Raw genomic sequence first — 12,174 nt, 5'->3', positions numbered from 1 at the left:
GGGTTGTCCAGTTCTCTAGTTCCTAACCAGTTCCCTCCTAGACCTTCAGCCCAAAAAAAAAAACATATTTCCTCTAAACTGGTGCATTGATGTGTGTTCTGGGTACTATTAAGGGTGATATCACTTCACTGGCAGATGATAGGAAGACCTGCAGCCAGGAAGCGAGAGGAAGAGTTTTTAGAAGGTGGTTAGCGATCGCACACACCTGTCCGCCATGTGTATCAGTTAAGCTTCTTGGTTTCTGAAGAATAGATGTTTTTGGGGTTTTTTTTTTAACAGACAGCAGGCTGATGGAAAAAAAATGAATAGAATTCCATGTCCACACAAGTGAGGTGGATAGAGGTATCCTCCCCATTGTGCTGTTGTATTCTGACAGCGGGACTTCTCTGCTGTTAAAATACACTGATCAGCTGTAGCCGGCTGATCTAGAAACGCTTTTCAACGTTTGCCATTAAGATTATCATTAGATCAACTTCTGTCGAGCGGAAACGGCCAAACAAGGATTGAAATTCAGCCAGTCCCTGCTGAACCATCCATCTATGGCCAGTTAAAATTTACATCACTATGGCACTGCAGCCAAAGTTGTGACAAAAACATTTACTGTAATGATTGTAAGCTCGAAAGAGCAGGGCCCTCAATCCCCTCATGTTTTGCATTGTATTGGTATTGTTCTGTCACATGTTCTGTCCCCCTTTGTAATGTACAGAGCTGAGCGAACTATTGGCGCTTTATAAATACTGTATAATAATAATAATAATAATGAGGACCTCATCTTGTTTGACTGCTCTAATTTCAGGGTGTTACTGTTGAGATCTATAAGAAATTCTGGTCTTGCTGTGCCATCTGCTGGACATTACTGTGTAGTTGTTAAATGTATTTAAATGTAAGAACACTTTTGTAATATCGTAGCTTACCAGTCCTTAGATCTGGTGGCTGCATTAGATTATTTTTCAGGCATTTTTTATTGTATTTTCACCGTGATCCTGTCAATAACTTGGGTCCTATAGAACACCTCCTCGTCTTCGCTTTAACATAGGGTGAGGTAATCAGTAGTTCTCAGAAGTGATCTGGGCAGTGCAAATTTTATTTGACATAAGGTCACAGAGTGCACAGGATACAGGATAGCCCTGGATATCTGCAGGATCTCAGTAGGTATTATTCTCTACATTTATCAAATATATGTAACAAATTATGTATTTAACAGTCCATCAATAATATTTTATTAAATATTGACATAAGAAAAAGTAAAGAGTTTTCTTATACAAGAATGTACAGTACAAGTACAGTCACATCAGCAAATGATTAACATTTTCAAAGTACAAAAAAAAGTATGTGCCATAAATTGAATGTAATAACAACTAAAGTAACTATGTAAAATAAAAATAAACATAAGTGTTCTGAAGTAATTCACATTGTAATATTCACTACAAAGTAATATGAATACTAAAAAATAAATTGTAGTTATGATACATTTGAATAGCCTATACATGTTGTGAAAGTTGATAGACTCTAAAACCTGAAAATGTAAAGATAAATAAGAGAAAGAAAAAAGGAATAAAGGAGGAAAAGATGCCAGGGAGGAAGTTTATCACAAGCATCAATCATGTGGAAAGTAAAGTGATCAATTTATTATTTCATAAATGGAACAAATGTATTTAACATTTCAAAGGAAGCAAATAAAAGAGGTTTTGTTTTGTTGGGGTTTGCATACAATTTAACTTAAACAAAAAAACCTGTACAGGTGCCATTTGTGATAGGAAATTGTACAGCTTACTTCCTAAATTAAATATGCTGGTAGCCAGCTAGATTCTAAGGTAGGATTCAATGTAGTACATGCAATAATGTTATGGCATGATATATGTGTTTTCATCCTGATTGGCATTCCAGTATCTGCACTTACTACCCCAGGTCCTAACCTCTGCACTGCAGTATACAGAACAAAAAGTACTATTTATGCAAATTATTAAAAGAGTCATGAAAAGGCCTTTATTGAAAAACAGACCTATATGAAAAAGAAAGCAGAAATACAAAACAAAGTACAGTACTACAAAAAATAAATAAATAAGTAAAAATAAAACACAAGAGGGAAAAAAACAAAACTAAACAAAACGGAAAAAACAGTACTGACTCACTTGTTGCAACAAGGAAGGCTAGTATTTTCTATGTTGCCAGTTTGGCTTTTGGCATTGTATAGAATAAGTGAAATATTAAGCGTTTCATCTGATGACATTCCATTTTTGGAATTCTGTACAATGCCCCATTTCCTTTCAATACATTTTTATTGAATAAACACGGTACTGACGTACTTGTTCCAACAAGGAAAGCTTGTATTTTCTGTGTTGTCGTGATGGTTTTTGGCATTGCTATAGAATAAATGAAATATTGAGAGTTTCATCTGTTGGCATCCCATTTTTGGAATTCTATAGATTTCCTAGGCATTCTATACAATGCTCCATTTCCTTTCAGTACATTTTTATGGAATTATTTTGATTTTAGAAATTGCAAACTGCTGTCATGTGTACAAACAAAGATTTAACAATAAACAGTAACAATCAGTGGCAGTCATGCACAGAAAAATAAAACATACGAAGGACTATACACCCATTGCCTAACATCGAAAGAGATAATGACGTCTGAAATACACAAAGTATATAGTCGAACCAAGAAATACATGGAACTCATCGTAAATCATCCCCAAGGAAGAGGCAGTGGAGTAAGAAAAAAAAAAAAAGGAGGAGTAGGGGGGAAACACAAAAAAAGATTGAAAGGAGGACTTCAAAAAGGTGACTGATCCTGGATTATGGGACCTCCAAAATTATAGGGAAGTGAAATTATCTATTGGTATAGCAGGATGGGCAAAATGCCCTATTTCACACATTGACGGTAAAATTATATATATATATATCTATATATCCATATCCAGGGACAAAAAGGGGTTTGTTTTGTGTCTCTTTCCATTTTGTTTGTCTATATATTCAAACAAAAGTACAATTCAAAAATATCTTTGCGTTGGCCAGTGTTAGTTGAAATACCAGTGACATCAAAAAACCCTAATGGTACTGTGGACAAAAACTGCTAATTTATTCTGGAGTTTTGAGCCACTAAAATTATGATTTTTTGAACGAAGCATGGCAAGGCTATTTTTTTAATCAAAGCTTTTATATTTAGTTTTGTGTATATTTTAAAGCAAGGCAACAAAAATGAATACACTTTTTCACATATGAATGGTCTTGTGATGGCAGATAGTGCACTCATGCAAAATTATGTTTTTATTATAAGTGAAAAAATTTAGATCTCTTCAAAATATTCTCTTTTAGAGCTGGTAATATTTTCACTAAGGGAACAATTAAAGTGTTACTAAACCCACAGCAGTAAAATCAGTCTGTATATGCACTAAAGCATGCTTATTATACTCACTGTGGAACCTAGAGGGGTTAAGCCTTTCCTTTGCATTGTGTCAAAAGGCTGTTTGCTCATGTGGTCTCTGATCCTGCCCTTCTACTGTTCCCCATCCATCTGCTGATGATACAAAGCTCTAGGAGTCACTGAGCACATACTCAGTTTAGTGCGTATTTCTAGAGAGTTTCCTTTGGGAGGGTGCATGTGATCAGCATAGTCCAGACAAAGGATCAGGGGTCATGCAGACTCATAGGACAGTCATAGAAGAAAGAAAACTCCTCCTACAAGATTAACCAGTGCTCTGCTGGAAAATTATAGAAGTCATAAGACTGCTCTATACTGCTGATAAGGAAAGGTATTTATCAGTTTATATTTACTAAAGTAATTGCATTTCCATGTTCTGTGTACCGTGAGAGACCAGGTATAGTGAATGCGGGATCATGGGTTTAGTGACACTTTAAAGATTAATGATAAATTAATCAGTTTGACTGCCCTAGGATTAACAGCTAGTTATACAGTACCAATCTAAAGATATTTCTGCATATTGCTGATTCATCTGTGCACTGGCTGGTGCACTGGAGGCTGGTCTTTGTTCTTGAAGATTGCCCTTTCCCACCGTGAGTCCCTTTCCACAGTGTTGCTTCACAGCTTCGATAGAACAGCAGGTGATCCTTTACAATAATGAAGATACAGAGCTTCTTGGTGCACCTATTCAGTAAACATATGTAAGCACAGATGTGTTTACAAAGTGGATTAAAAGGAGGACCTGTGGTACACTAGTTAATATTTATTGCCCGAATAAAATCCCGGTAACATTTGTGGAGGGAGTCTTAAGAAGACCTACTGAATTTCAAAGGGGTAGTCTGGTTGTGGCAGATTTTAACCTATGTTTGGATCCATAGATGGATACATCATCAGGTATGCAGAGAGAGGGTGGTAGGAAATTAAAATTGCAGAAAAATTGGTAAATTGGTTAATTGGTAAAAATACCAATTATTTGACACTTGAAGAGTGAAACATCCAAGAGAAAGAGACTACACCTTCTTCTCTTCAGTGTATAGATCGTATTCATGGCTGGATTACATAATGATCAAACATAGACAACTGGAGTCGTTGGGTAGCTTCAGTAGAGAGGTTATGTCTATTTCTAATCATGCTCCTGTCACAATGAGACTACGGGTAGGAGGGGAGCAGATCAAAATATCTAGGTGGAGATTAAATTACCATATTTTTCACTCCATAAGACGCATCTAGATTTTAGAGGAGGAAAACAAGAAAAAAAAATCTGAACCAATGGACTGCAGACATGGTACAGGAGATGACCAGAGACCGCAGACATACTAGAGGAGATGAACAGAGACTGCAGACATACTACAGGAGATGACCAGAGACTGTGGACATACTACAGGAGATGACCAGAGACTGTGGACATACTACAAGAGATGACCAGAGACTGCGGATATAGTACAGGAGATGACCAGAGACTGCGGACATACTACAGGCGATGACCAGAGACTGCGGACATACTACAAGAGATGACCAGAGACTATGGAGATACTACAGGAGATGACCAGAGACTGCAGACATAGTACCCAAATTTGACAGGTACCCGCTCCCACTTCTGCAGAGTTGTCCTGCCCCCCCCCTCCCCGTAGTCTTATGGGACACGTGACAGGTCCCACAAGACTATGGGGCCATTTACAAAGTGCATTGCTTCTGCCGCATGCAGAAGGTCGCATAAATCTGGTAAAGATGGTGATAGTACCAAAAATTCTGTATAAGTTTCATATGCTCCCAATACATTTACCAGGATTTTTCTTTGAGATAATAAAGAGGACGATACTTAAGTTTATATGGGTAAATAAGAAACAGAATTAAATATGAGGTACTGTGTAGGGCAAAAAGAAATGGGGGATGGAATCTGCCTAATTTTAGGAAATATTATTTATCGGTGATATTATCACGAATTGTAGATTGAACATATAATTCACAAGGGAAATGTTGGGTAAATAAGAAAGACTATGAGTAAGGCACATTGGAGAAGATTATCTGGATACCACATAATTTTCATATATTAGATGTGAGTACTAGTTCTTTGACAAGGAAAGTTTTAAGAGTGTGGGACATTATACACAAGCAAATGGTATGGAAATATAAATTCAATATTATTTCCGTTGGAGGGAATGGAGTACTTTCCTCCAGGGAAGGATAAAATTTCCGGGAAATGGATTAAAGATAAATATGCACGTTTGAAGGATATAATGGAAAAAGGGGAAAGTGTGCATTTTTCTACAATTAAAGAGGAAAAAAGATTTATTTTTTACATTAGATGAGTGGTGGTACTATTAATTAGGTAATTTTGTTTCAATGCTCCCACAACCACTAAGAACGCTGGAGGATCTGCATGCTTTTGAAAAAATACGGCATAAAAACATGCTACCGCTAGGATTTATAAGATCCTTATTGATTTAGAGGGAATGGATCCTCCCATGTGCTTAGAGAAATAGGAAAAGGAGCTGGGAACAGAATTGAATGAGCAATAAAAGAATACGATATTTAAATTAACACGAGGTAATGAATATGAGCACTGTTGAAATGAATTATAAATGTTTGTCGAGATGGTAGATTACACCGAGTGTGGCACATAAACAAGTAGATGTTTCAGCTTTATGTTGGAAAGGCTGTGGAAAAAAAAAGGGAACAATGGCACATATATGGTGGGAATGTCCTAAAATACAAGAGTATGGGCAGGAAATAATTCAGTATATTCAGGAGATACTTGGGATCACCATACAAAAGGACCTGTGTGTTTATTTTACATATTTGAGTCATCAGCGAAAGTATATAAAAACAGGTTACTATACCATCTAATTAGTGCAGCTAAGGGCCTTATTCCCAGTTCTGTCAAGCCCCAGAGCCCCCAAAAATAACAGACTGGTTAAATAGAGTTGAATATATAAACAGAATGGAGGAGCTATACCATATGGAGGAGGATAAAATGGAAACATTTAGGAAATTGCGGAGTAGATGGTTGGATTGTAAAATATCTAAAAAGATACCTGGAAGTGGTGGGAGTATAAGAAGGAACGTTTAGGAATGTATGATTAGGTATGAGAGACACAGAAAGAGACAGAGAGAGACATAGTTATAGACAGAAATGAAGGGGGGAATGGGAAGGAAGGATTTGGGATATGGGCATCGATATTTGGATGGGGGGGGGTGGAAGGGTATAGGATAATTGAATTGGAATTTGTGTATATGTGAATTGTATCGGTATAAAATGGATTTTTGTAATGAAAACATTTTATAAAGATATAAAAAAAAAAAAAAAAAGGGGAGGACCTGTGTTCTAAAATCAAAGCTTGAGATACTACGGTGGAATTGTCAGGGGTCCAAAAGCAGCAACTTCCATTTTATTTTTAGCTACCAATTCAAGATGAAATATGCCCTCTGCAAAATATATAGCAGGTTTGCTAATAGTAAATGAGTTATAACCATGCCCAAAATAAAAATAAACTCAGTGTTTTTTAGCCTAACACATTGAGCAGAATAAAATAAAATTTCCCCAGTAAACTATTGTTAAAGTTCTTACTCTAGCACAGGTGGAACTATCACAGTTCCTTTAAAGGATGTCACCTTTGGAACATGCTACATGTTCCACCTGTTTTTAGGGATGCTGTAGCCACCCCTTCCTGTGACAGACGTACAGGGAGACGCTACTACATCCCGTACGGGCAAGCAGATATACTATCAAGTCTGCAGGAGACGTGCATGGCACCAGCGATTTGCTGATCACTAGTGCAATGCTTTACAGGCTCCTGCGAAAAAAAAATAAAAAACGCATTTTTTATTTTTTTACTTGCAACAAAAAAAAAAAAGGGTTCATTTAATATCTTTGGTCAAAGCATATATTAATTCAACAGAAATGGTTTAATCAAAATTATACTCTTGAAACTGAATTTACAACTCACACCATTTTGTTTTATGTCCTCTGGCAGAGTTTACAACTTTTTCACTCATTTTGGACCTGTCACTATATGAACACTATTGGTCAAAGTTATATAGCTTTATTAGCTTTCTGGGTCTCGCCAATATAACTTTTGCCCTAAATATTGCTTATTGGGCATGGTGGATGATATCACAACTCAATCCCATGAAAAAAAAAAAAAAAAAAAAATCCCAAAAACCTATATACTCTGTACCCCCTCGTTCCATCCATTGAGGAGTGGAAACACCTGGTCAATTTAGGCATTCCCCTATTTTCAGATCACTAGTTGTGGCCACCACATTAGGCACCTTTCATACATGGTGGAATCTGATTAGATCCACAGGGGATCAGTACACTGATCCCCCTGCTGATCAAACAGAGCAGGTGGATGACAGAATCCCCTTCCCTTTTTTTTTTTTTTTTTTTTTTTTAGCAGACTGGATGTTGGGGAGTGTAAACAACAGTGTAAAGTGCAAACAACAAGCCCAAAATGCAATATTGTATATCCGTGATCTTCGGGTCCTCTGACATGAAAAAAATAAAAAATAAAATAAATATATATATATATATATATATATATATATATATATATATAAATAAATATCACTGAACACAGTCCATCTTCCTATCTAAAAATGCAAGTTAAAGTTATCTCATGCAAAGAAGTCATATCTGAACATGATCCAGAAACTCTGTCATCTTCTTTGGGACAAAGCTCATTTAAAATAGTCTGTTGCAAAGTGGAAAACGGTGCTGTAATCAGAGGAATCGAAATGTTACATTCTTTTTGGCAACCATGGGTGCTGTATCCTATGGACTAAGAGGAGTGAGACTTTCCAGCTTGGTCAGCACTCAGTTCAAAGGCCTGCATCTCTGATGGTATGGAGTCACATTAGTGCATAATTGCTGCCACCAATTTCAAAACCCTATTTTTTTTTCTTAAAATTGTACATTTCCTCAGTTTAAATATTTGACGTTTTCTATTGTGAATAAAATATGGGTTTATGAGATTTGCAAAATCATTGTGTACCATTTTTATATAGATTTTACATATAATCCCAATTTTTGTGGAATTGTTGTAGTTCATGCATGTTGCTTAGACAATGACTTGATACTTTTGCTTTCCTAAAACATCACAAATAAAAAAAAAACACAAGAACGTTCATGTACTCAACTGTTTATTGTTCATTTGTTTTGCATTGTACTTTGTATTTACATATCAAAAACCCAATAAGATTATATCAAAAAAACTAAAGGGGGAGGCTGGTCTTTTACATTTGGGCAGATTTTAGTAGTTCCACACGCTCCTCTCATTTCAGCTTGGCAATGATTTCCTTAAGCTTGGAATGGAAAATAATGTTTATTTTATCCTTACAGTTTTATTACTCATACAGTTCTGTATTCTAAAGAATTATACCGAAACAGACCAATCATAGTCCTGTCAAGAAAATTAAAATAAAATGGGTCATGGCCAGATGCACCGTATGTGCCTTTTTTTTTTGAGCATTGCTTTCTGCATAATTACACCAGGAGTACAAGCTACCTTGCACTTTCAGTATTTTCTCAGTTTTCTGACTGAGGACATATTGTGGTAGAGTAGAGGTACTTCAGTATATAATGCCAGAGATGACTACTGCAGCCAGAGCTGGAGATTATAAAGATTATATAGATTTATATATTAGCTTAGAGTTGGGTATTAAGAAGAAGATCATGATCTCTGTTCGGATGTGTTATTCAAAAGAGAGAATGTGGAAAGTATCCATGACCTAAAAGAACTAGGTATACCACACATTGAAAAAGTACATCACAATGTGTTTTGCAAAGTTCCTGAAAAAGAGAAAAAAAAACACAGGTTTTTAAACATAGATTGAGCTTCTATGCCTAAACTGAACAGTTTTTGCTATAGACCTCCATAAGCCCTTAACCAATTCCAGTTCAGGCCAATTCTAACATCTCTCATGTTAAAACTAGCATTTTGTTTTCTGGTAGGAAATTACTCAGAACCCCTGAACATTATATATATTCTGAAAGCAAAGGCCCTAGAAAATAAAAAAGGTGAGTGCTGCAATTTTTTGGGTCTCAAAATATTAGCACAGCCATTTCTCAAATGCAACATTTTCAGGGAAAAAAAATGCATCTTTGTGCACACAAACACAATATAATACCCATTTTTTTGGTAGAATACAATAAAAGATGTTGCACCGAGTAAACAGATACCAAACACGTCAAGATTTAAAGTTTTGCATGCCCATGAAATGGCAACAAACTACAGTACCTAAAACTCTACATAGGCGCTCCTTTAACTGGTAACCTGTAAAGGTTTCTAGAGTTAAACACGAGCTCTGGTGCTAGGATATTTGCTTACACTCTAACATTTGTGGTGATACCTCACATGTGTGGTGCAATCACCTATTATAATTGTGTAGTGATGTGATAATTTCTTTGCCCATTTTCCAGTGTATACTTCTATTATGCAGTGTTTGTTTTGCCCTTTTCCAATATGACTGCTATGTTCTCTGGGGACTGTGGATGAGGTCATCAGGGAGAGACTTGTGAAAAAGAGGGAAGTGTGGATTGTCCTGAGAGAGAGAGAACTCAGACTGTAAGTGTTGCAGCCTCCCCTCACTGAGACATGCAGAAAAGACTGTTAATGCTTTAATGTTCCTGTTTGGAAGATACTTTATGTTGGATGGTTCACTGAATGTTATTTCTTCAACACATGGAATTTCATATACAATGCTGTGTGGATTACTGTCTATGTGGATGATACATTTCTCAGTTGGGATTTCACTTGTTATCCACAAGCCCCAATTGAGTGGAGGCACTAGTGTTTGTTAGAGATCTTGTCCTGATCACACAGATTATAAGGATTCTACTCCTAATAACTATACAGGTGGCGCCATCATACCCCAGTAGCCGCAAAGAGTGTACAAATAGCGCTACAATTGCATGCAGGACCTGCACATTTATTTGGACTTGCGGCCTACCCGGCACCCGAAGCCGCAGCCTCGATTTCTGGCGCGGCCGACCCGGATTGCCGGGCATCAGCCCAGGCCGCCGCTGCTCTGTTCCCCGGTCCCCGCCGATCAGCCAGCCTCCCCAGGGCCCCCCTCACTGGCCCTGGGTCCATCCCTCCCGACCACCGGGTACCAGCTCGCCCGGAGCAGCCACGTGCTCGTCAGCTCCGGCGCCCCCGCGCCCGATCCGCTGCCATCCGGGCCCCTGAGCCTGCTGCCGATGTCCCCACCAACACCCTGAAGGGGACACAGACACTCCGTCCCTCCAGCGGAGCTCCGGCGGTCCGAAGCGGCTTGAGGCCTACCACGGCACCCGAAGCCGCGGTGTTTCCTGCCGGCCGTGGCTGGAATCGCAGCGGGACGCCTCCGCTCCTCCGGGGAAGCTACCACCACCACCAACGGTCCTCCTAACATAGGAGGGATCCACCTCCACCCCGACGCTTCAGGACATCAGGTACTCCACCAGGGGCACCCACTACCCATCAGGGAGCCCAACCACCATCCCACCGCCAGCCACCAGGGATCCCACCACCCACCGGAAACCCTAACCACCAGGGACCCTTAACCACTATCCCTCCAGGGATCGCTACTAACCCACCAGGGATAGCACGGCCACCATCCCACCAGGGATCCCCTGCCCTCCACCCCACCTGGGACTACCAGCCACCTCCCACTGCGTTTCGGACACTGCTTCGCCATCCCTGACCAGCACCCCCCCACCCACCCCGACCCTTCCTGCACCCCGCTCACCCCAACATGCCGCCCGCGCTCCTCCTCCTTGTCCTCCTCTCCTCCATCCCTAAAACCGCCTTCCTCTACCCACCCACCCCCGCTAAGCAGCTCTATATTGCCCCCTCACTTCTCCCCTCTCCCCACTATGGCACCCACCACCTCCTCCTGCTACTCCACTTCCCCGCTGACCCACTTGCCACCACTTTCAGACCCAAGCGCTCCTACACCTCCCGTTCCCACGCCACCTTCCTCACCCTCCTCCTTCTCATATCAGCTGGGGACATCTCCCCAAACCCTGGCCCCTCACCACCTCACACCCCCCCTAGAGCCCCCCCTGCTCACGCCAGCCGACGCGACCCCCTCAACCTCATACATGTACCCCTCCTCCCCATATCTATCCCCCCTCTCTCGGTTGCACTCCTGAATGCCCGTTCGGTTTGCAATAAGCTTACCGCCATCCATGACCTCTTCATCTCCCGCTCCCTCAACCTCCTAGCAGTCACCGAAACCTGGGTACAGGCCACTGACTCCACTTCCCCTGCGGCACTCACCCATGGAGGTCTCATCTGGACCCATTCACCAAGACTGAGCGATCGCAGAGGTGGTGGTGTCGGCTTGCTCCTATCACCGCTTAGCACCTTCCAGGTCCTCCCTAACCCACCCTCTCTTTCCTTCCCCTCCTTTGAGGCGCACTGCATCCGACTCTTCTCACCCACCCCCCTAAGGATCGCAGTGATCCACAGGCCTCCTGGGTCCATACCCCACTTCCTGGACAACTTCGCCGCCTGGCTCCCCTTCTTCCTCTCCTCTGAGCTACCGACCATCATCCTCGGGGACTTCAACATCCCCATCAACGATAACACCCCGGCTAGTTCCCAATTCCTCCACCTAACCTCCTCCTTCGCGCTCACACAGCACACTCAATCCTCCACCCACTTCGGAGGGAACACCGTGGACCTTGTCTTCTCCCACCTCTGTACCCTCAACCAGTTCTTGAACACCCCCTTCCCTCTCTCCGACCACCACCTCCTCACCTTC

The 12,174-nt window shown here is 40.5% G+C and overlaps 1 protein-coding gene across 1 annotated transcript in view; it reads right to left on the bottom strand.

Moving 5' to 3' along the window:
- Positions 1-12,174, bottom strand: part of LOC149473680 (uncharacterized) — a 47,362-nt gene that overhangs the window by 28,788 nt on the left and 6,400 nt on the right. The window contains exon 4 of the mRNA XM_089674776.1: positions 2,307-2,363. Coding sequence (XP_089530902.1) covers positions 2,307-2,363 — 57 coding nt within the window. The remainder of the gene's footprint in view (positions 1-2,306; positions 2,364-12,174) is intronic.

This window comes from Staurois parvus, unplaced genomic scaffold, assembly GCF_062004578.1.
Source record: "Staurois parvus isolate SC_StPar_1 unplaced genomic scaffold, SC_StPar_1.0 ptg000012l, whole genome shotgun sequence".
NCBI classification, from domain to species: Eukaryota; Metazoa; Chordata; class Amphibia; order Anura; family Ranidae; genus Staurois; species Staurois parvus.
The sequence above is the reverse complement of the archived record's forward strand: the minus strand, read 5'-3'. Positions and strand labels throughout refer to the sequence as shown.